This window comes from Podarcis tiliguerta (assembly GCF_965153285.1).
Source record: "Podarcis tiliguerta genome assembly, chromosome: 9".
In the NCBI taxonomy this organism is placed as follows: domain Eukaryota; kingdom Metazoa; phylum Chordata; class Lepidosauria; order Squamata; family Lacertidae; genus Podarcis; species Podarcis tiliguerta.
The window spans coordinates 671,356-696,344 of NC_139542.1; the positions used below are offsets into that span (position 1 = coordinate 671,356).

The following is a 24,989-nucleotide window of genomic DNA, read 5'->3' on the forward strand; positions in this document are numbered from 1 at the left end:
CTCTGAGGTAGCAAACAGCATCCCTGGTGCTCCGCTGGCTGACTGCAAGATTTGCAGACTTCGGTTCTTTGCTTATAGCTGCTTTTCACTTGTCAGAGGTAGCTGAACTCCGCGGCTGGCCGCTTCTTCCCACTTTCCCCGAAGAGTCCTCCAAGGTCTGCTAAAAGTATTTCATGCACACAACTCATGGGATTGGCCACATTCACTTTATTTGCGCAAAACTGAGCTAAGCTCACAATAAATTATTTGGCAGAAGCAGAAAGCAGCGTCATACTTAATTTCTGAATTCCTCCCCCATGTGTTTCTTGGCAAGCCCTACTCGCTCAGAGCTGTGATAACGGCACGTGTGAAGTCGTGGGATGTGGAGTAGCCGCCCATGTCTGGTGTCCGCACCTGTGAAGAGAGATGGGGAGCTTAGCAAAAAGGCCATTTCTCCCCCCAGAAGAGTCCTTTGTGCAGGAATAATACTATACCACTTCCAAAACAAAGTCAATAGGAACCATATATATTTATGGAGGGAGCAATATTTGTTGGTTTCTAGGAATTTAAAAACTTCATGGTGGTTTTTGTTACATGACTGGTGCCGCGGACCTCCTGGGTGGCTGCCAACTGGGAACCACTGTATTATGGTGCGAACTTGTATGGGCCGCAGTTCACTGCATTGCGTGCATTAAGTGTTATCACAGGGTGGAATTGTAAAAAGCAAACTCTGAGGGAAAGGAAATGCCAAACAGGTACCAGGTACCAATGTTAATTGGGCATTTACTGCTAATTTCCAAAACAGTGGATTACACATAATAATAAATTTTATTTATAGCCCGCCCTCCCCAGCCGAAGCCGGGCTCAGGGCGGCTAACAATAAAACAGTACAAAAGTACAGCACAAACAACACTCTAAAATCATTCATTATAAAATTAATTCAAGCCACTGGCAACCATTGGGCCAGAGCTCCGCGAAGATTGCCGAGGGAGGGAGTCAGGCTGTGCCCTGGCCAAAGGCCTGGTGGAACAGCTCTGTCTTGCAGACCCTGCAGAAAGATGTCAAGTCCCGCAGGGCCCTGGTCTCTTGCAAAGAACTCTGAAGATTATAAAATTGCTTTATCACATTAGAATCCTAGCAAAAAATGGCTTGTTTTCCCTGGATCCCAAGCCAAGAGGGAAGAGCTACTGCAAAAATCTTCCAAAAGACGATGGGGAATGACTTGTTCAGGACTGCCATCTGCTGGAGTTTCAAATTAAAAAGATCATGCAAGGGGGGGGGGGGTATTAAGAAAGGACCTGAAGCCACACAGATGTGGCCTCATTTCTGTTCCAGATCCCATGATTCACAAACTGTCCTCCCTTCTAGTTTACAGTCTTAAAAATTTTATATATTTATATATTATATAATATATATATACAGTCTTAAAAATTTTATATATTCATTCTGTGGAATGCTGTGCAGACAGGGAGCCAAAGCAAGAGCTGGGCCCACTAATCACTGATTGCAACAAATCTGCAGCCTTTATTTTGGCCTATGGTGCAAAGGGGTGTTAGACGCTTTCCAATCCAGGCAAAAACTTCAGTTTTTAGAAGTTGAAGATAATAAATATGAATGATCAGAAGCAACAGAGACAGATAGAAATAGACTGGTGACATTTCATCTCGTGTTTAATTAGTCTTGGTTCTCTCCCATCCTGCTTTGCTCAGCTCTTTTTATGGAAATAAGTGACTGCATCACAATGGTGGACATTGTTAGAAACTGAGATATGGAGGCAAGGAGCCAAATGGCACCTTGTACTGAGGTTATGGGCGCAACAATGGCATGTCTAGGCGTGCTTTTTTATAACAGGGAAATGAACCAACTGCAGCTAAAATATGTTCATTCTTCACATGGTCTAGTCCTTCCCCTGCCCACCCCCCTAATATTTTAAAGAAGGTCTCTTCTCCAGAGAGCAGCTGGAAGTGGGGAGGCAGAAAAAGGCCCTCCTTTCCTTCCACTCTGCAGGTTCAATCTGAAATCTTAGGTGCAGTACTGCACCCAGAGCTCGGAAACTGCTTGCACTAATGAAATTTCCTGTCGCAAAATGCACCTAGAACAGTGGGAGTTTTGAATGGTAATTTCCTCTTTTTAAAACTATAATGTGGCTGAGTCCTCCCATTTGATTGCAGTTTGATTCCTTACAGTTCAGCAACTTGCAGTTTACGATCTTGTAACAAAGACTGTAAACATTTCAAAATGCACAGTAAATTTGTAATTATTGTTTGAACACAAACTGAACTTTTAATATACCAAACATAATTTAATGGCAAACCAAGTTACACATAACACGTTTTATATTCCTAAATGAACAAAGTGACTTTTGATGTGCACTAACAACCTATTGCATATTCTCCATTTCTACCAAAATTTGGTATTCCACCCCTCCCCCCACAGCACTCTCTAGCAAAGATATGGTTCTTTTTCAGTGACTTCAGAAGACTTCTCTAAAGCTGTCTGGAGTTGCGGAAATCATTTTTGTGGCCGGTCATTAATTTATTAGTAAACCATTCGATAGAGTGATATTTCTGGCATTATGTGAAAAACTGCCTATTCTCACCATGCTGCCAAGTGCTGGAGCTGCAAGGGCCCTCATTGTTTTATATGTGTGTTTGTGTGCAAGTCTAGCCTGCCTACAAAGCCATGAAGCAAAACATGCAAGGACCCTTTTTAAGCATGTCTGTGAAATAATCTTTTGGTTCTCACCTGACAGCGTGTTTAACCCATGTGTGGTCAGAGCTGATGAGAAAGTTGTTTGGACACACCAAGTAGGAATCCCTGAGGTCCTAAAGAGTTTCTGTCCTTTCTGAGTAGTCTTTGGAGTCTCCTTTTTTGCCCCCCCAAATCAGGATTTTTCTTTTCTGTGGCGGGTTTGTCTGAGATCAGGTAATCTCTGTAGGTTCCTTTGGCAAGTGCAGGTGAATCTTCAATTGTGCGAGGGGAAAACGGCTTCCTCTCAACTGATGGGCAATGGAGCAGAAGCCTCGGGCGCGATAAAGCCCTGCCTGGAACTGTGGATTTCTTCTGCAATTTCTACAGAAACCGTATTTCTACAGGACTGTTAGTTGTACTGGGGGAAGTTTAAGTTGAGGTCAAGCAGGATATAAGATAAATAGAAAATCCTTGGATGTAACAAATAGGCTTAGGGGTAGAATGAGAATATGTGGTAGTAAATATTAAGGATTAGAATATTAATAAAGGAGAAGAGGTTAGTAAATGAAAGGAGTTAATATTATTAGTAATATGAACTTGGAGAACTGTTGTAAAGGTGATATAAGGAAATTCAGTTAGAGGCGATTCAAGGAAGTCAGTCATCAATGTGATGAAAGTTGGATATTTGAAGAGATAATCTTTTTTTTGTGTGTGTGTTTAGTTTATTTTAGTGTGGTGTGCTTTTTTTCTTTGTTGTGTATTTTGTTATGTTGTTTTTGTGATAAATGTTGGAAAGCAATAAATTTTTTGGAAAAGAAAAAAAAAGTTGAGGTCAGGCCAGGCATGGGAGAGGAGCAAAGACAGGAGCGCAATCTGCAAGGACCTGAAGGGCTAGTCCTGTAGAAGCCAGAGCGGAGCCCTTTGTTGTCGTTGCAGAGAAGCAGTGGCCGGGAAGGACAAGGCAGGAGATCTCGGCTGAAGGACAGGAGGACGAACAGCTTCCTAAGAGACAGGAGCTGCACCCAAGTGAGACCCTCTTCCTTGGGGGGGCATTGGGCTGTCCTTCGCTGGAGGCATTGCAGTAGGGGCTGACAGCCATCGTGTCAGGGATCCTGCCATGTGCAGGCAGCAGGGTGCGCTAAAATACCGCAAAGGTCCTTCGCCACAGCTCCTTTTGCCTCCATTTCCCCCCTGCTGTCTGCAACCCCTTCCCCACCAGCTCAGACCCCGCAAGCACAGACATGGAGGGAGGACCTTTGCCGCCCACCCCAGGCACAGCAAATATACTTACTTTCAGCCAATTGTTCATATTGTACAGGGGTTCCTCGGTTCTCAAACGCCTTGGGACTCAAACAACTTGGAACCCAGACACTGCGAACCTGGAAGTATGTGTTCCTGTTTGCGAACCTTTTTCGGAAGCTGAACATGCTCCGTTTTGAGTGTTACGCTGGGGTCTGTTTTTGCTATTTAGTTTGCATTTGTTTTTGTGGCATTTTTGTTTTGTTTTTGTGACTGTGTGGAACCCAGTTCAGCTACTAATTGATTGTGTGACTGCAGTACATTGTTGCCTTCATTTTAGGGATCAGTGGTCTCGTTAAATAGTAAAATTCATGTTAAATTGCTGTTTTAGGGGTTGTTTTTAGAAGTCTGGAATGGATTAATCAATTTCCCATTACTTTCTATGGGAAAGCGTGCCTTGGTTTTGGAACGGACTTATGGAATGGATTAATTTTGAGATCCAAAGGACCACTGCACTTATTAGCCATTTCGTGGCCTCTTGACTGCCTGGGAGAGAGCCCTTTGGAGCTCTTCAGAGCTACCTCCTGTTTTCCATGAGTTTCGCTCGCAAGCTTGGCCACCTGACCTCTGACTCCAGATCAGGGAAACGCCCCCAGGCCCGGCACCATCCTTTGGGCACCCCACTTCTTACTTCTCTCCATTCATCCCTCAGCGCTTCCTGTTCCTTAAGCAGCTGCTCGCTCAGGAGCTTTTGGCCAGCGACTGGGTAAACGCTGCTAGGAAATCCTGGTCTGCTGCATCTTCCCAATCCTTGTAGAAGCCCGGCTGTCCCTCCTGCTCACTGAGGCGCTCAACTTCAGCAGCACTTTCCAGCATTTGTCAGGAACAGAGGGGGTTAAGCTGACATACTGAGTTTCCTGAATCCCCATTTATTTAAAAATATTTCTATGTCACCTTCCATAAATCCTAAGGCGCTTCACAAAGCACACCTTAGAAGTTCAATTGGCCCATCAGGGAAGAGGCTAAATGAACAGGCATCCCTACAAGCAGGCCAGCCAGCCAAATCCTTGGAGCTTAAATGATACCGCTGCCAGCACCTGCCTCATTGCAGAGGGGGAGACTTTTCACAGAAGGCCACTGAAATGCCCTCTCCAGGGAGGCCTGCCAGGCACCCCCCACCATGGCTGTTTCTTTTTTGAACCTCTCACGTGTGTAGTTCTAACTTGTGGGAAAATCTAAACTACCTGGATAACTGCTGATGGTAAGCGTGATGTTCACTTTCTATTTTAGTGATTACGGCTTTGCTAGCCATGGCATGTATGGTCATGCAATGATGCTGAAGGCGCAGGATGGATAGTGTGCAAATGAAGATGGAGGCAGGGAGAGGAAGCTCTAGGAGGGCGGGAAGAGGACGTCCATGGAACAAACGCTTGAGCCGGAAAGGGAGAGGGGAGCATCCGTGGGGCTCCACTGGGGGGCCAAGAACATGGAGGGAGGGAGGGAGGGAGGGAGGGAGGCAGAGCCAGGTGAAGCCTCTGGCTCCTGCCCACTCCAGGGCTGCCAGACCAGTTGGGGCTGGGCAAACGCTTAACCACACAGAGGCTCCCCACGGCTGGAACTTCTCCAGGGGCCTGGTCTGGAGTCCAGAGGCCCAGTGCTCCCCCTCTGGGGTCCACAGTAGAGGTTGCCAGGAATCAGACACACACAGCCCCAAGGAGGGAGCAGAGCCACTTGGTGCAGAAAACCCGCAACGGTTTTATTCACAATTAATATGGAGTATGATGACAGCTGAGCACACGTGGGATTCTCTGCCCACACATTCACGCCAACACAGCCGGCTGGCCTCAAAATGAGACCACCCCCATGGGGGCCAAACCACCACAGGCAGATTCCGACAAATCCCCATGACCTGGATTTCCGTGGGCCTAAAGGTCCATTTGCAGAGACTGGTGCCAGGCTGTCATGATTCTGCAAGGGACCACAGCTGTAACAAAACCTCCTTTTTACCCTCCCCCCACCCCTCTCTCTCACACACAGAGCACTCCTCCTCCTGTGTCAGAACTGCAGGAACCAAGGGTCTAGCCACAAAAGGTACCCTCCTCAGCAGGGTGGGGAGACTGGACCCTTCCCCACAGAGCATCGCCTGCAGAGCTCAGCTTTGCTGAAAAGGGACTATGGGCAGGAAAAACCTATTTCCCTTGAAACGGGGACCAAGGCCAGTTCCAGCCTGGGCTTCAGTGGGAAGGGGGGTATTTCCACCCAGAAAAAGAGGGGGAATGGGAGGGGGCAGAGCAGCCTGAAGGACCCCAGCCTCTCAAGAGTGCCTGCTTTCAAAACTATGGGCAAGTCTTTGTGGGGGACTCCAGGGGGACCCCAGGCCTGGAGCAGTTCCCAAAGGCTCACAGCATGGAGGAGTGTCCTCAATTCATCTATGGGACCCCTACCCAGGGTTAAGAGATTTGGGGGGGGGGGCAAGAAAACATTCCCTCCCCAGTAGGGACCGGCCAGCTTCAGATCTGAGACGCCAGGGAGAGCACACCCAGATCTCTTCTGAGACAGGCAGCCCCGAGGGAGGAGGTGTCTGTGGCGCCCGTGTGCTGGGGGGGCCGGGCGGGGAGCAGCCGAGGGCCAGGCCAGCCCTAGGCCCCGTAGTGGGGGTGCAAGTGGTCAATCACAGACTTGACGAAGTCAGAGGTGGTCGAGTAACCGCCCATGTCCTGCGTCCGCACCTACAATCCAACACAGGGAAGGAGGGGAGAGGGAGACAGACATGTGGCTGTGAGATGTGGGAGGGGGGAAACACGAACCCCCCCCCCAAAAAAAACAGGGAAGGGGACAGTCCCAAGCTGCACCCAGAGAAAGTGAGAGGCAAAGGGAGACACAGAGACACTCTCGCCCCACCAAGGCCACAGACCACAAGACGGCACATCTGTGGACCACAAGACGGTCCACAGAAGGCTCTGAAGAGGGGAGACGACAGGACAAGGGGGGCAGAAGACGCAGGACCCCAGCCCCATTTCCCGCTGGATGCTGGCAAGTACACATGGCTGGCTGTTTGCAGCTGCGAAGAGGAGAGAGGCTGTGCTGGGAAGAGTCTCGTCCTGTGAATGGCACCAAGAACCAGCCGTGCCACAAGCGGCGAGGTCACTCCAAAGGGGTCTTCCTTAGGGAGTCACAGGGATGGAACAACCACACACACACGATTCCCAATCAGGTTCTGCGTGTGAGAGAGGCGGCCCTCTTTGTGGCCAGGCCCAGCATGGGAGACGTCTGAGATGCGTTGGGGGCAGGCACTGTAGTCAACAGTCCCTTCCCTGCCAAGGGAATCTGATCTCTATTCCCAGTTCCACACGGAGAAACTGGCGTCTCTCTGGGAGCTGCGTCCACTGAGCTGCAGTTGTGCTGGTAAATGAGGAGTGGGGGGGGGGGAGCGACTTGGGTGCCCAGGTGTTGAGCTCAGCAGGGGAGGCCTGGCTGGTGTGGCTCCCAGGGGGGTGGACTGACCCCCACTCAGAGGGATGTATGCCTGGACACCACTGGCCAATTTACCCAGGAGGCCTTTGGCTGAGCAGGAGACTTCCCTCCTGCTGCCGCTCTGTGACGCTGTTTTGTTACTTTGGTCATTTTGGGGGTTTTATTTTTGGAGTTTTTGGTGGGGACGCAGGATATTGCCTTCTGGGGAGCTGGGCTGCCTCCCTCCTTGCTGTCCTTCTGCTGGCAGATGAAGCCTCTTTTGTTCCAACAGGCCTTTGGGAAGTGTTTTTTAAGCAAGGGCTTTTAATTGTGCTGTGCTGTTTTTGCTATTTTAAAGGATTTAATTTTACGCTGTTTTAATTCTATTATAGTTTGATCACTTTTTAACTTTTACAGTGGTACCTCGGGTTAAGTACTTAATTCGTTCCAGAGGTCCATTCTTAACCTGAAACTGTTCTTAACCTGAAGCACCACTTTAGCTAATGGGGCCTCCTGCTGCTGCCGCCGGAGCATGATTTCTGTTCTCATCCTGAAGCAAAGTTCTTAACCCGAGGTACTATTTCTGGGTTAGCAGAGTCTGTAACCTGAAGCGTATGTAACCCGAGGTACCACTGTATATGTTTTTTGCTTTTTGTATTTTATTTGTGCTGCTTTAATTTGTGTAAGCTGCCTTAAGTCCTGCACTGATGAAAAGGAGGTGTATAAATAAATATAATAATAATAATTTGAAAATAATTTTAAGTAGGATGTTTTTGTAATCCACCCGGGCGCCATTTGATGAAGGTTGAGCTCTGAGTACAAACAAGCCCCAATAGCCTCCTCCTTCTGGGGGAGTGAGTCAGCTGCCCCCCCTTCTCTCCTTGGCCTGAACTCCCCCCCCCAACTGCCCCAACAGAGCCTGCCAGCCAGACTGGGCACAACACGGAGGGAAGAGAAGCAGAGACAGGTTCAGCACACAGCAGAAAGGAAAGGACAGGAATCAGACAGCTCAATACTCACTTTGCCAACTTTGATCACCTTCCTCACGGCGTCCGAGATCATGGTGGAGTGGTATTCCAAGCTAGACAGGGGAGGAGGAAAGAGGAGGCTGTCACGAGGAGTAATAACCCTGTGAGGTAGGCCACCCCGGCCATCACCTCTTCATAGCTATCAGCCTTTCCCTTTTCTTGCAGGGAATCCTATTCGGAATAAGGGAATTTCCCTTTAAAAAAGGGAAATGTTGACAGCTATGCACATCTTCTACCCTTGGGCAGGAGATATAGAAGTATAATCAGCCGTACCAACAGGCTAAAAAATAGCTTTTGTCTGGGGACTGTTAGGCTGTTGAACGGAAAATAACACAGTGAAATTGATTTGCGAGGTGGTGTGTTGTTCGATAAGCACACAGAGTGCAATGAGACTGAGTGTTGGGGGGACGGGAGGCTCATTTAATTTCATTGTACACAGGTTGTACAATGACAATGAAGGTGGTCTTATCATTCTGCTGGAAGGCTCTTGCCACTCAGCCCAGGGAACTCACTTGAGATGCCTCAACATGTTGGCCGAGGAGAGCAGCATGGCCGTGGGGTTGGCGATGTTTCTCCCCACAGCCTGAGCAAAGGGGTGACGGGCGCCCTGGAAGGAAGGAGAGAAAGGGGGAAATGCTCTCAGACATGTTGTGCCACCCAGCTTCCCCTGAAGCCCCCGGGATGGAGGGAAGGCGAACCCGGCCCTGATCAGTTCCTCACCATCTCAAAGACGGCGTATTCAGCACTGTAGCTCTCTCCAGGAACCACGCCAGCCCCACCCACCAGGCCGGCCGCCAGGTTGTCGATGATGTTGCCGTACAAGTTGGGCATGACCAAGACGTCGAACTGGTAAGGGTTTTGCACCAGCTGGAAGGAAGACATGGCACACCATCGCACGTGGAATCGCGGCAGGAAGCACCCTCCCAACGCAGCGCCAACGCTGGGGGACTCCTCTGGCAACCCACAAGCCTGGGCAGAGGGGCAAGGGTCCCCAAGGGAAGGTATCTGCTGAAGGAAGCAGCGGGGAGGGAGGGGCCGAGGGGCCTGGCCTACCTGCATGCAGCAGTTGTCTATGATCATGGTGTCAAATTTAATCTTGGGATACAACTCGGACACCTCTTTACAGCAGCGCAGGAAAAGCCCATCGCCCAGTTTCCTGAGAGAGAGAGAAGGCAGTCTGAAATTCTGGACGCTGTCCCAAGGTAAGTGGGTAAGGTGGAAACAGGAGACAGACTTGGGGCGGTATTCTACTAAGGCTGACCCACTGCCTTGCCCCACCCTCCAGCCCTAGGAGTCCACATGAGGGAGCTGTTCCTGGAGGAAGATCCGTGAGGGGAGAGACTCCACTGGGGAAGGCCTCCTTCCACCGTCTGCTTCTCAAGTTGTATTGTATTGTTTTATGTGCCGTTGTTTTATTGATTATAGTTTAGATATTATTGTAACTGTTGGGTGGGTTTCTGTTTAACTTTTATATGTTGATATTATTATTTTATACTATTCTAATTGATTGTGGAATGTTACTTTTTTGATGTAGGCTGCCTATTTTAAAGTTATGTTTTATTATCACATTTTTGTATTGCGTAAGATTGTTATAAGATGTACATTTTTTGTTTCTTCAACTTGTAAACCGCCTTGAGTATTGTAAGATAGAAAGGCGATATACAAATTAAAAATGATGATGATGAAAGTAAGGAGCATGTCCACGTTAGGCCATTCATCTCAACAGGTCGGCCACTTCGTTCCATGGAACTGACTCTGTCACCAAGGGCCACAGAACAGCTGCTTAGCATCTGGAAGAACTTGACCCCTTAGTGCGGCAGCACAAACACCTGGGAACCCCCTGGGTGTTGAGACGGGGCCTGGGGGTCAGCAACAGGAAAAGGAGCCCCCAGCCGGCCGGCCCCTGCCCTCCCACTGCTCTCCACTCACATGATGTTGGCTTTGTGGACGGCCGTGACCTTGGAGCGCCCTTTCTTGGTGGCAAAGTCAAAGGCAAACTTGGCAATGCGCTGCGACTTGGCCCGAGTGATGATCTTCATGCACTCAATGACACCCTTGGCACTCTGAGCACAGAGGGGGCACAAGCAGCACAAAGCACATGAAGGAAGGCTTTGCCCCCACCAAGGCCCCACCCCTTTCAAGCATCAGGCCTCCTGGGCTCTGCTCAGAGACTGGCTCCACCTGGCTCTGACCCCTCCCTCTGCCCCCTTCTGCCTGAGAACTGTTTCCTTTCAAACATTATAACTTTAAGAACTGGTGCCCAGGTTTGCTTGTTTTCCTCATCTCGTCACAACCCATTTCCTTTTGTGCTGTGTCTTTTGGAATGTAAGCCTGCAAACAGGGGTTGTTTTATACATCAACGTTCTTAGGCAAGTTGCCCTTAGAGCTAAATGAACCTGCTTAGAATGAATGAATGAATCTGAAGCAAGCAGAGCCTGCCTTCTCCAGAGCCAAGGGGAGAAGCCCCACACCAGAGGGGTGTACAGTTAAGCAGACTGGCTCCTATCCCACTAGAAAACTACTTTGCCTGTTCCCCTTCCGACCCCCACCCCAAAGGTTCACACAAGCTTTGTCTCCTCCCCACTCCCCATTTTACTGTGGGGGCTGTCAGTGTACACAGCCTTTCGCTCCCGACCCCATCACCAAACGTTACGTTAGAAACGTCCTTCCCATTCACACAGTGGCTCTCGCACTCCCTGCATCTCGCTCAATTGTGTAACATTAGGCAAACTGCAGGACCAGCACAGCCAGGAACAGAAGCCCTTCCAGCAGATGCCAAACAGATATAATAATTTATGATAATAATTTATTATTTATACCCAGGCACTCTGGGTGGCTTACAACAAAGTACTAAAATACAGTGGTCTGTTAAACATTAAAAGCTTCCCTAAACAGGGCTGCCTTCAAATGTCTTCTAAAAGTCTGGTAGTTGTTTTTCTATTTGACATCTGGCGGGAGGGCGTTCCACAGGGCAGGAACCACTACCATGAAGGCCTTTTGCCTGGTTCCTTGTAACTTGGCTTCTCGCAGGGAGGGAACCGCCAGAAGACCCTCAGAGCTGGACCTCAGAGTTCGGGCAGAACGATGGGGGTGGAGACGCTCCTTCAGGTATACAGGACCGAGGCCATTTAGGGCTTTCAAGGTCAGCACCAACACTTTGAATTGTGCTTGGAAATGTCCTGGGAGCCAATGTAGATCTTTCAAGACCGGTGTTATGTGGTCTTGAAAGATCTATGAGCTATGTGCTTTTCAAAAGACACCTGAAGGCAGCCCTGTTCAGGGAAGTGATGCTGTATAGTGTTTTGACTCTCTTTTGTCAGGAGCTGCCCAGAGTGCTTGGGGTCACCCAGCAAGATAGGTGGCGTGTAAATTATATATTTATTTTCATTACTGTATTGGCGGCAGCACTCACCTCGTGCTCCAGGGAGCTGTACTCGCCCTCCGTCTGCTCACGGATGATCACCAGGTCCAGGTTGTTGTGCCGCGTTTTGTAGCCGGGCAGGCTGTTCACACGGACCACGTTGGCAAAGAGGTCCAGCTTGCGCCTGGAAGAGGGAAGCCAGAGTTACAGAGAAAACCTACCGCCACCACCACCATTTTAAAGTGCTGTCTCAACACCAGCCGGCCCCACATCCTCCAACTCAATCTGCCCCCATGGCTGCTCATTCAGTTCTGTCTTTTCAGTCACCGTGATGGGCTGGCCCAGCAATAAATAATGATAATGATAATGATGATAATGATGATGATAATGATAATGATGATAATAATAATAATAATAATATGCTGCCCATCTGACTGCGTTGCCCCAGCCACTCTGGGCGACTACCAACAAAATCTAAAACCATCACACATTAAAAACTTCCCTATCCAGGGCTGCCTTGAATAAGGCAAAGGCACCTGAGCTGTGGCTTTCCCCTCACCTGTATGCCCCCTGGACGTGATCTACCTCGCCCCTCTGAAATGCATTTAAGCCACACTCCTTGGAGTGCAGCAAGATTGGTACCAGAAACTTCATTGGTAATTAACTCTCATTTCGCTTTGTATTTAGGTATTTAAGGCTAGACGGATTGGTGGGTTGTTGTTTTTTTTTGCAGTGTGTAGTATTATTCTGTTTGCTAAATTGTTGATTTTTGTCATTTTTTTAACATACTGACATGCTTCTCATTTTGATATTTTGGATGTTTGCTGCTTTGGGTGCAGCTCATTGTGGGAAAGCAGCATATAGCGAAACACAACCTTTCCATCCTTTCAGACGACAGCAAATTAGATGCCTTTAGCTGGATGGTGGCGGCATTTGAAGTTTATCTGGTCTACCCGGTGCAAGGCTGCCGAAACTTACCTGAGCCTCATGTCGTAGGAGGCCAGTTCCCCTTTGTATTCCATGGGGGTGTGGATCTTTCCTGCAATGGCGAGAGACAGTGAGAAAAGACCCCCGCCCTCTGCAGAGGAGACCCACAGGGTGATAAGGGGGTGGGAGCCCCCGTGAAGGTGCTATTGGCAGCCCAGAGAAAGCCGTCTCCTTGCAAGATGTAAGCCACTTCCCCATGGACCAGATCAGGTATAGGCAAACTCTGGCCCTCCAGATGTTTGGGACTACAATTCCCATTATCCCTAGCTAACAGGACCGGTGATCAGGGATGATGGGAATTGTAGTCCCAAACATTTGGAAGGCTAGATGCACGCCATGGGCCTCTAAGGTGTGTGAAGGAAGCCTTGCCCAGCAACCTCCCCTCACGCCGTACCCATGAGGGCCACTTTGCTCTTGTCCATGGAGCCAAGGACTTGATCCAGGATCTCCTCTGAAGCCATGTTCTGCACCTCACTCAGGTGGTGCTCATCAAACTGCACAGGGACACCAGCCGCCTGCAGAAACACACAGGGGGGGAGAAAGTGGGGGGTGTTGTGCTGCTGGGTCACATGGCCAGGGTGGGCCCCTTCTGCCCCTGGAGACCTCTGACTTCCACATACACGGGTCGTCCCATGCAGAAGAAAGCAGTGCATCCCTCTCCGCCTCTTGCAAGGAATGTCACATGCGGAAAGGGAATCCGGTCGAGGTGCGGGGGCACTGCGAAACTGGCTGTCACAGGCACCCCCAAGGATGAGCCAAGCCAGGAGAGATTTTCCCCAGCAACCCTGTCGTGCAGCTGGGCTTGGGACTCTGATCTGAGCCCCACTGTCTCGACCTGAGGACCAGACCTTGGGGCTTGACAACATAGATGCCACGGCTTAATTCAGGGCAAGAGACTGGAGCGTCTCAGCCAGCCAGCCCTTTGCCTCCTCCCCAAAGCCAAGCTCTTGAGAAATCGCCAAGCGAAGCAAGCGCTCTTACCTTGAAGACTTCCTTGACGGAGTGCATGAGCTCAGGGCCCACACCATCCCCCGGGATCATGGTGACGGGGAACACCCCCTCCGAGCTGAAACTCTCTGCCTAGAAGAGAGCACAGAGTCACACCCATCCTGATCCTCATAGCAAGGGGAGCAGATCTGGTTTTTACTCCCCATCCTTTAGAAGAGGTTAAAAAACAACAACCATCTAAACTGGGGGGTATTACGCAAATCAGATATACAGCTAAATGAGCACCTGGCAGAAGCTGAACTGATTTATCTCTTTTTAATGAAAACTTAGTCATAGAACTGTCACACCAAGGGTCATCTGGTCCAGCCTCTCACAATGTAATAATAATAATAATAATAATAATAATAATAATAATAATAATAATTTATTTATACCCCGCCCATCTGGCTGAGTTTCCCTAGCAACTCTGGGCAGCTCCCAATCAAGTATTAAAAACAATACAGCACTAAACATTCAAAACTTCCCTAAACAGGGCTGCCTTCAGATGCAGGATAGTTGCTTATTTCCTTGACATCTCATGTGTGGTGGTCACGTGGGATCATAGCAATCCAACCTGACCACCACATGATGGGAGGGGGGTTCCACAGGGTGGGTGCCACTACCGAGAAGGCCCTCCGTCTGGTTTCCTGTAGCTTTGCTTCTCGCAATGAGGGAACCGCCAGAAGGCCCTCGGAGCTGGACCTCAGCGTCCGGGCAGAATGATGGAGGTGGAGACGCTCCTTCAGGTATACTGGGCTTGAAAGGCCATTTAGGGCTTTCAAGGTCAGCACCAACACTTTGAATTGTGCTCGGAAACGTACTGGCCGCCAATACAGATCTCTCAGGACCAGTGTTATGTGGTCCCAGCGGCCGCTCCCAGTCCCCCGTCTGAATTTTAAGAAAGAACCTTAGAAAAAAAAGGACTGCACATACATTGGTGGCCCTTACAACAACCCTGTAAGGTAGGGCAGTATTTTTAGCCTCCTTTTGCAGATGAATTACAGCTCTCTTAACATTTCGTACACTGCTTCAGATGTTGGTTGCAACACAGAACTGTGACCTAGAAATGCCATCAATAAACAGAGGAAGCCTGGAGCCGGAAGAAGGGGGAGCATCTCCAAGAGAGAGGAGGGGCCTTACCTTGGCTGGCTTCTGCAGAACTGCAGCGGAGGTGCTGAGGCTCCTCCATGCCCCACAGCTCTGTGACAGCAGAAGACTCTGCAATTGAAAAGGAATTATTATTATTATTATTATTAATTTCTTCCCTGCCCATCTGGCTGGGTTTTCCCAGCCACTCTCGGAAGCTTCCAACAAAAGATTAGAAATACACTAAAACATCAGTCATTAAAAACTTCCCTAAACAGGGCTGCCTTCAGATGTCTTCTAAAAGTCAGATAGTTGTTTATTTCCTTGACACCACTGAAAAGGCCCTCTGCCTGGTTCCCTGTAACCTCACTTCTTGCAGGGAGGGACCACCAGAAGGCCCTCGGCGCCGGACCTCCGTGTCCGGGCTGAACAATGGGAGTAGAGACGCTCCTTCAGATATACTGGGCCAAGGCCGTTTAGGGCTTTAAACAGGCTCTAGCTTCTGATATAAGGAGCTGATCCCATATAAGCAAGGCTCAACCTCTAGCTTTACTCCTTAGGCTTTACTAAGGCAGAAATAACATTGAATTAAACACATGCCTGGCGTGCTCTGGTCCAGAGGGTCATGAAGAGTCGAACACGACTAAATGACTAAACAACAACAACAAACACATTCGAAACCATCTAAGTCAGTGGCCACCAGTACATGTTGTGACAGTGAGTTAGTGGACTATGCTGAAATGACAAAACTAACTGGAACGCTCAGAAATCAAGATGATTTGTAAATCAAGAAAATCTTTAATTAAAAAAAGGAAAAGAAATCAAGATGGTAAGAAATTTTTAAAAGAATGGGAAATGTTTATTATGTACAGTGGACGCTCAGGTTGCGAAAGTGATCTGTGCGCGAAGCACATTCGCAACCTTCAGCGTTCACAACCCACAGCGCTGCGTCTGCACACGCAAGGGTTGCGATTTGGCACTTCTGTGCAAAGCGCGATTTAGCGCTTCTGCTCATGCGCCAGAACCGAAACCCGGAAGTAACCGTTTCAGTACTTCCGGATTTGGTGCGGTGCGCAACCCGAAATCGCGCAACCTGGAGCGTCTGTAACCCGAGGTATGACTGTATTTGCAAAAGTATTGTAAACAGGTTAATACACTGGCAGGATTTTAAGAACACTTGTAATTTTACAATTAATACAGGAAATTTGAGGTAGAAAAAATAATTTGGAGTATAGTTTGGATTTGATACCCCGCTTTATCACTACCCGAAGGAGTCTCAAAGCGGCTCACATTCTCCTTTCCCTTCCTCCCCCACAACCAACACTCTGTGAGGTGAGTGGGGCTGAGAGACTTCAGAGAAGTGTGACCAGCCCAAGGTCTCCCAGCAGCTGCATGTGGAGGAGCGCAGAATTGAACCCGGTTCACCAGATTACGAGACTACCACTCTTAACCACTATACCACACTTGGATCTCATGCAGTTGAAAAGGGAATTTAAGGAAGGGGGGAATCATGGGATTCAGAGAATCCCATTTTATGGATTTGATATTGTAGTTGTGTTCTTTGTTTGTGGTTGTTGCTGTGTTTGTTGTTTGCTTTTTTTTGTTGAAAATATAATAAAAATATAATAAAAATAAAAATCATCTTGTGACAGTGAATTCCACAGGTCAGAATGGGGAACCTTTGGTCCTCCAGATGTTGCTGGACCCCCCAACTCCCACCAGCCCCAGTCATTATGTTAACTATCTTTCAATTCCTGGCAGGAAGCCTTATTTTAGATTTGCACTGATTGCAGATTTGCAGCTGGGCCAAGCTCAAGGTGTTATTGTTAGTATTTAAAGCTCTTAAGAACTGGGAACTAGCTGGCCTAGAAGGTCACCTCACCGCAACTGCTTCAGTCGGTGGAATTAGCCCTCCTGCAAGAGTCACATAACACCCGTTCTGCACTTGTAAGAACTTATTCATCTAGTGTGGCAGCACCTGCACTTTGGAACTCCCTGCCTGTTGACGCCAAGCAGACACCTTCACTGCTAAAAACATTCTTCTTTAGACAAGGCTATTCAGATGCTTGGAAAGTGGATGCGAATATTAACACATCTCAGTATTTTAACTTCTTGTGCGTTTTAAGCTACTGTAATTTTTTCTTGATGATGATTTTCTCGTTTCATCTTTTCACAAACGGCTTTGAGGTGTTTTTCTTACAATCGAGCCACGTATACATTTTATGAAATAAATAATTCTAGAGACAAGCTTCTTCCTGAAAGGCTGCCGTTTTCACAAGTGCTTTGGGGGTGCGCAGCGCTGGGGCCCAGTCACCTCCTCATGTGCCAGCCATCTCTGGGGCTCCCTGCCCAGGAAGACTCGGAAGGCAAACTCCTTGAGGCGGGGGTCTCTCTTGGGGGCCCCGGCTGCTGTTGGACTACAACTCCCATCATCCAGCGGTTGCAGGACCAGTGGGGAGGGATGCTGGGAGTTGTAGTCCAACAATAGCCGGGGACCCATGTCAGACCAGGACCTGGGGGAGACCAGGCTTCAAATCCCTTGGCCATTAAGCCAAGGGGTGACACTGGGGGCTTGTCGCTGCCTCTCAGCCTGACCCTCCCTGGCAGGGCTGTTGTGGGCATTGAATGGCTTCCATGCCCTGGGGAGACCAGGGTTCAAATTCTGCCCCTGCATGCCCACAAAGCCCACTGGGTGTGACCTTGGGGGCCCATCGCCACCTCTCAGCCTGACCCTATCTGGCAGGGCTGTTGTGGTGGGCATTGTGCACCCTTGTGCAAATTAACTGAAACAAAGCATGTTTTCTATCTTACTCGTAATCCCGTACAGTCATACCTCGGGTTAAAGTTGCTTCAGGTTGGGCATTTTCAGGTTGTGCTCCGTGGCGACCCGGAAGTAATGGAACACGTTACTTCCGGGTTTCGCCGCTCACGCATGCGCAGACACTCAAAATGGAGTCACATGCATGCACAGGCGCAGCATACCGCGAACCGCGCAGATGCAGGTTGCGTTTGCTTCAGGATGCGAACGGGGTTCCAGAATGGATCCTGTTCGCATCCAGAGGTACCACTGTACTCAAAACAAACATGAAAATTCATTATGGTGTCGGAAGCCTGCAGCCAATAGAAGGAATGATGCGCTCGCCACAATAGATTGAGGTTCTACAAAAGAGAGTTATTCCAGAGCTGGAAAAGAGGTATCCTGACGGTCCTGGGAATACTGCAGCAGGACCTAGCCCCCCGTCACACATCGAAAGTGGGGAAGAAATTCAGGACAGAGCAGTAAATACTGGTACTTGATTGGCCAGGGAATTCCCTGGATGTCAATCCCATTGAGAATTTGTGGGCTATTTGAGTTGTGATGGATTTATGTTGTAAATAAAATTATACTTAATAAAAATAAATAAAAAAAGAGAATTTGTGGGCTATATGCAAAAGTCGCCTCCATGCTGTAGACTGTACGACTATGGAGGGATCCGAAAATGAACAGGAACCATTCAAAACTAGTTACAGGTAGGTAGCCGTGTTGGTCTGAAGAATACCTGTGTATGTGAAGAAGTGTGCATGCACATGAAAGCTCATACCAATAACTAACTTAGTTGGTCTCTAAGGTGCTAATGGAAGGGGTTTTGTTTGTTTGTTTGAAACTAGTTAGACTCCATAACAAACCATTCTCAAATGCTGCTTAAGAATAGAGGGGATCGTATCCGTGACAAATGTATGTATACAGTGGTACCTCAGGTTAAGTACAGTCATGCCTCTGGTTGAATGTGCTTTGGGTTGAGCACGTTAAAGTTGCGCTCTGCAGCAACCCAGAAGTAATGCAGCGCATTACTTCCGGGTTTCACCGCTCATTTTGAGCGTCTGTGCATGCACGGAAGCGGCAAAATGTGACCCGTGCATGCGCAGACGCGACATCACGGCTTACGCTGCGTTCAGGATGTGAACGGGGCTCCGGAACGGATCCTGTTCGCATCCCGAGGTACCACTGTACTTAATTTGTTCCGGAGGTCCGTTCTTAACTTGAAACTGTTCTTAACCTGAAGCACCACTTTAGCTAATGGGGCCTCCCGCTGCCGCTCTGTGATTTCTGTTCTCATCCTGAAGCAAATTTCTTAACCCGAGGTACTATTTCTGGGTTAGGGGAGTCTGTAACCTGAAGCGTCTGGAACCCGAGGTACCACTGTATGTGAGTTTTGTACAACAATAACCACGTTGTTTGTTCCATTAATTGTTTGTTTCAATTAATTTGCCCCCGGGTGTCGGGGGAGGAGGAGAGAGGCCTCCAGGGAGGACCAAGGGGGGTGGAAATGCCCCCGAGGCAGCGAGCAGGGTCGCCCCTCGCCCTGCAGGGGGGCTGAGGCGTACAGAGGAGGAGCAGGGGGGCAATTCCAGGGGGGCGGGGGGCTCAGCCCCTCCTGCCAAAGGGCGCCTCCCAGACCCCCCCCCCGCCCGCTCCCCTTCACTCACCCTGGCAACCGCCCGGACACCGCTGAGCGCCGCCATCTTGCCGCCCCACAATGCCCCGCGGACCGGAAGGAGGCTCGGAAAGGGCGCCACCATCGAGGGAGCGCGGGCAGAGCGGTGCCAAGCTTCCGGTTCTATATCTACAGATATCATATTATATATATAATATGCTTCAAATCTATACGCTTATAAAACTGCAGCTTATTACAACTATCCTGTCAATGTCCTTCTCTGTTTATCCAGAACTTCCATCTCTCGATGGGGGGGGGCACCCAGGAGGCCAATTATATATATATAATTTCATAATTATCTCTCTGTGTATTATTGTTGTTGTTTTTGTTGTTGTTGTTGTTATCTTTTATGCCTCTATGTCATAAAAATGCACATTGTTCCTTCCTGTAGCAATAAAGCCTTGCAATAAAATCCCTACCAAACAGGTTGAAATCCGAAGTCCATCTGCCTCTGTGGAAAGATGAATTCTTGATGGCCTGGAATAAAAAGAAAGTTGTCTGCCCGGCCGGCGTCCCCTGCCCAATCTCCAGTGGCAGGGAGTTTCACAGGACACCAAAGGCCCAATCTCTCCAACTGGGGCAGGCCAGGAGCCAGGAGCTCTGGGGCTCCTCTGAGCCCGAGGGGAAGCCCTGCAGGGAGCCAGAGAGACAACCCTCCCAGCCACCACTGGAAAGGAGGGGAAGGCAGAGGCGAGGCCTCCAGAGGCATCCAATCACACTGGCCTCCTGGGTGCCCCCCCCCCCACCGAGAGATGGAAGTTCTGGATAAGCAGAGAAGGACATTGACAGGATAATTGTAATAAGCTGCAGTTTTATAAGAGTATAGATTTGAAGCAGATGAATAAATGAGCAAATTAAGTTAATTGGGGTATGCAGAAAATATTAAAAATAAGTTTAAGGAACCGCAGAAAGGTGGGGAAGGAAGTCGAGCTTTGAAATGTTGAAATTATTTAAAATTATTACTTACTTGGCTACAAGGGATCACCAATAAGACTGGCAGAGAAGACACTTGGCAGAAGGTGACACTGCGGGGCCCGGGGCCTCACCACTTTCTCTGCGGAAAGGTGGGTGGGTGGGATCAGGGCAGCGGTTTAAGAGCCAGGGTGTCCCTGTACATCTAGCAGATCGGCAGATTTCCATGAGTAACACTGTGAGGGGATAAATTAAGGGATATAGGAATTTCTGGGGCTGGGGCACCTTAGTCTCTCGCAGCACAAGGAACAAGAGTCTTGTGGCACCTTCAGGACCACGACATCAGGGTGCCACAAGTTTTTGTGCGTCGCAGTCCACTGCGTCAGATGCACAAAATGTCACCCTGAGTTGCAAGTGAGTGTATGTGAATTTGTGTGTATGTGCACACACTTGGATTTGGGGGCATGGGGTGTAGACAGCAGGATCAGAAAGAAAATGCAGAAGAGCCTAGACCATGATATTGATTTTATTTCAATATTTCTAAAGCACACTTTCATACTAAAGTAATATAAGGTGGTTTACAGCATAAAAGCAAACTCCAATAACTTCAGTACAGGCTTGTTGGCATCCATCTGACATCGGAAGGAGATTTGCGCCAACTGCTCTCTGGTCTTCCTCCAAGTTTGCTTCTAGCCTGAAGCTCTCCAGAGTCCCAAGGAGCCACTCAGGCTGCACAAAGGTTGTGCTGATAACTGATAAGCTGATTAACACATGGGATAAGTGTGATAAAAACCCACAAGTGATAGGATTGAAGTTCTTGATGGAATTGCTATTTGGCAGTTTCACATGGCCATCTCCATTTAAATAGCCTTTGTTTCCAGAGAGGCCGCAGGTGTCAGAATATCCTCTTTTTATGGCCATGGGCATTTCGTACATAAGATTTGTGTCATTTCTTGTTTTGCCTAAAGAGTGCGCTCTCTTAAGAATGCAGACGGTCATTCTTGGCAGATGAGCAGATGATTGGACCCCTGATGTGGAGGATGCCATGAGAAGCTCTTGCCAAAGGAGGCGATGGGCCAGAGCTTGCAGGAGTGACTTTTGGTTTGGGGAGATCTAGACCCCCGAAGACCCCACTGGGGCCTGGCTTGACCTCCAGGGGTTTGGGGTGACATTACTGAAGTCCGATTCAAAGATGCGGTTTTCTAATGTGGTACAATCACTTCTCGTTTCCACTATTGCAATATTATTCATTTATCAATTCTGTTTATTAGATTTCTATACCGTCCTTCATCATAAGATAAAAATACAAGGTGAAAGCACAACTAAATACAGTCATCCCTCGGGTTACAGACACTTCAGGTTGCACATTTTTGGGTTATGGACACGCCAAAACCCGGAAGTACCGGAACAGGTTACTTCTGGATTTTGGCGCTTGCGCATGCGCAAAAGCACTAAATCGCGCGTTACGCATGTGCAAAGTGCTGAATCGCAACCCGCGCATGCGCAGATGCGGCGCTGTGGGTTGCGAATGCTGCGGGTTGTGAACGTGCCTCCCTCACGGATCATGTTCGCAACCCGAGCGTCCACTGTAGTTAAAGAGGATCTTGAGAGGAGATAGGATAGTCATCTTCAAATATCTGAAGTGCTGTCACATGGAAGATGGGGCAAGCTTGCTTTCTCCTGCTCCGGAGGGTAAGATTCAAACCCGTGGCTTCAAGTGTCAAGAAAGGAGATTCCGACTAAACATTAGGGAGAATTTTCTGAAGATAAGGGCTGTTTGGCAATGGAAGGCTCTCCCACAAGCGCAGGTTTTTGAGCAGAGGTTGGGTGGTCGCCATCTGTCATGGATGCCTCAGTTGAGATTCCTGCATTGCAGGGGGCTGGACTAGATGACCCTTGGGGTCCCTTCCAACTCTTATGATTCTACTATCTCCTCTCCTCCTTATTTGGTTCCTCTACAATCTCAGGGTGGGTGGGTATCCAATACATTTGCACAAGACAGCGGAATGACGGCAGCCTCACATGCCAGCCTAGTCCCTTGATGGCTCTCTGCCAGCTGCAAGATTCAGGTAGGTAGCCGTGTTGGTCTGATGCAGTCAAAATATATAAAAAAAATTAAAATTTTTCCAGTAGCACCTTAGAGACCCACTAAGCTTGTTCTGGGTATGAGCTTTCGTGTGCATCTGAAGAAGTCTGCATGCACACAAAAGCTTATACTGTGGTACCTCTGGTTGCGAACAGGATCCCTTCCAGAGCCCCGTTCGCAACATGAGCAGAACACAAACCGCGTCTGCGCATGTGTGCAGGTCACAATTCGCTGCTTCTGCGCATGTGCACCACGTCATTTTGAGCGCCTGTGCATCCTTGAGCTGCGAAACCTGGAAGTAACCCTTTCCATTACTTCTGGGTTGCCGCGGGACACAACCTGAAAAGATTTAACCTGAAGCAAACGTAACAAGAGGTATGACTGTACTAAGAACAAACTTAGACTGCCCACTGCAAATGTTTAAGAACTCTCTCACACACACCCTGCGGAAGGCATCCTACCAGCCCTGGTGTGTCCTCAGAGCCCATCTTTGGGGCAGCTCAGCCAAGGAGGGCATCTTCCTCCACCCCACCATCTCAGGTCATTAGCAGCCCTTAAGCAGCAGAGCTCTGGAGGAGCTAATGGAGGTGAGCCTGAGGAGGTGTTAATGAGGAAGAAGAGGCGGGCAGAGACCTCCAAGGGACCTCAGAAGAACCTGCTGAATCAGACCTATCTAGTCCCGGATCCTGCCCCAAGGGGAGTGTGCTGGTCCCGGGGGTAAGGTACCTTGGGTTGCAAAGTCCACACGAAGAGGGGCAAGGTCCGAGGCAGAGTGCCGGGCGGTGAACAGGAACGCTGGAACAGGAGGCTGTGCAGGGAACAGGAACGCCGGATGGTCGGGAACAGGAGGCCGAGCAGGGAGCAGGAGTACCGGATAGTCAGGAACAGGAGGCCGAGCAGGGATCAAGAACGCAGGAAGGTCCGAAGCCAACAACGACGTTGCTCCCGCAACCTGGGGCCGGGCTGACTGGGCTTTTATCCTCTTCTAAGGCCAGGGGCGGTCCCGGCCCCCAGGAGCCCCGCCTCCTCTGGCCTTAAGGCGAGCACTCCTCCTGGGGGCAACCAGTTCCCTTCGCCTCTCTGCTCTAAACCTCTGCAGATCAGGAGAGGCCGAAGGGTTACTGGGCCCTGGAGGAGGCTCACCTGTGGCCACTGAGTCGTCAAGCCTCTCTGGGGCCAGAAGGGCTTCACCTGGGGCCAGCTCCTGATGCACTGCCACAGGTGCAGGCTCTTCAGCATCTAGGCCTGGCCCCAGTTCAGCCGGCCCTGGAGGCGGGGACTCCTGTGCAGGCCGGGATTCCTCTGTTTCATCCTCCGAATCGGAATCCCAGGCCATCACACCATCCCCCCTCCCAGGCCCCCCCCTCAACCGAGGGTCCGGACCCGGCTTGCCGGGGTACGTCGCATGGAACTCTCGGAGGCAGGCAGGTGCGTGGACGTTGGCCGCTGGTTCCCAGGAACGGTCCTCCGGTCCGTACCCCTTCCAGTCAATGAGATACTGCAGCTTCCCCCTGCGGTATCGGGAGTCCAGGATGCGTTCCACCTCGTACTCAGGCTCTCCCCGAACCAACACTGGCTGCGGTCGGGGACGGTTCGGGTGGAACTCGTCGGGTGGGGCCACCGGACTCAAAAGGGACCTGTGGAAGACCGGGTGCACCTTCAGGGTTGCGGGTAACCGGAGACGAAATGCCACAGGAGAGACTTGGTCTACGATAGGGAACGGGCCGGTGAAGCGGGCGTCCAACTTCCGCGAAGGTCGAGAGGGGTGGAGGTGGCGAGTGGAGAGCCAAACCAGGTCACCGACGCGAAGTTCCGGCCCCACCTGGCGGTGGCGGTCGGCCTGGGCCTTGTACGCTTCCTTGGCCTGGTGCAGTTGCTCCACCAAAAGCTGTTGCTGGGACTGGAGCTCTTGAAGCCACTCCGTCACCGCCGGGACTGCGGATGTCGGCAGCACCTCTGGAAACAGCCGTGGATGATAACCATAACTGGCCTGGAACGGGGTCTGCTGGGTGGACGCATTCACCGCGTTATTGTAGGCGAACTCCGCCAATGCCAGGTGGTCGACCCAGTCATCCTGCTGGTAGCTGCAGTAACACCGGAGGTACTGCTCCAGCACCGCGTTCGCCCGTTCCGTCTGGCCATCGGTCTGTGGGTGGTAGGCTGACGAGAGGCAGACCTCCGTCCCGAGGGTCTGGTGTAGTGCTTGCCAGAACCGGGATGTGAACTGAACGCCCCGGTCGGACACCACGCGCTCAGGTAGGCCATGCAGGCGGAAGACATGCTGAAGGTACAGCTGAGCAGTTTCCTTGGCTGTGGGTACAGATGGACAGGGAGCGCAGTGCACCATCTTGGTGAAATGGTCGGAGAAAACCAGAAGGCAGGTACAGCCACGAGACGAGGGTAAGTCCACTACAAAGTCCAACGAAACCGTGTGCCAAGGGTGCGGTGGAACTGGCAATGGCTGAAGTAGGCCGGGGGGTCGCCCGGTAGGTCCCTTGGCGCGCCGGCAGACATCACAACCAGCGACGTAGCGAGCCACGTCAGCCTTCAGGCGGGGCCACCAAAACTCTCGACTGACCAGATGGGTGGTCCGATACCGTCCAAAGTGCCCCGCTGCTGGGGCATCATGGGCCATCCGGAGAACCTCCAGCCGTAGTGGCCCTGGCGGGATGTACAAACGACCGTGGTGCATCAGAAGGCCCTGA

General features: G+C 50.0%; 1 protein-coding gene and 1 long non-coding RNA gene across 3 annotated transcripts; both read right to left on the reverse strand.

Annotated features, from left to right (window-relative positions):
• Positions 1-189: 189 nt before the first annotated feature.
• Positions 190-19,385, reverse strand: IDH3B (isocitrate dehydrogenase (NAD(+)) 3 non-catalytic subunit beta). Of its 2 annotated transcripts, none has more exons than XM_083398566.1 (12): positions 19,279-19,385; positions 14,866-14,943; positions 13,720-13,818; positions 13,133-13,253; positions 12,730-12,790; positions 11,803-11,935; positions 10,320-10,453; positions 9,444-9,546; positions 9,111-9,257; positions 8,903-8,997; positions 8,383-8,443; positions 190-393 (listed from the first exon to the last, which is right to left on the reverse strand). In XM_083398566.1, exons 1-12 carry the CDS (start codon positions 19,369-19,371, stop codon positions 316-318), a joined length of 1,203 nt encoding a protein of 400 aa, XP_083254692.1. In that variant the 5' UTR covers positions 19,372-19,385; the 3' UTR covers positions 190-315. The 2 variants fall into 2 exon arrangements, with proteins under 2 accessions (XP_083254692.1, XP_083254693.1); XM_083398567.1 differs by lacking the exon at positions 190-393 and adding an exon at positions 5,645-6,638 and having other exon boundaries at positions 19,279-19,380.
• On the reverse strand, positions 16,958-17,630 carry LOC310685087. The gene is made up of 2 exons (XR_014515060.1): positions 17,530-17,630; positions 16,958-17,393 (listed from the first exon to the last, which is right to left on the reverse strand). It is a non-coding gene; the product is annotated as an uncharacterized lncRNA (long non-coding RNA).
• Positions 19,386-24,989: the final 5,604 nt, after the last annotated feature.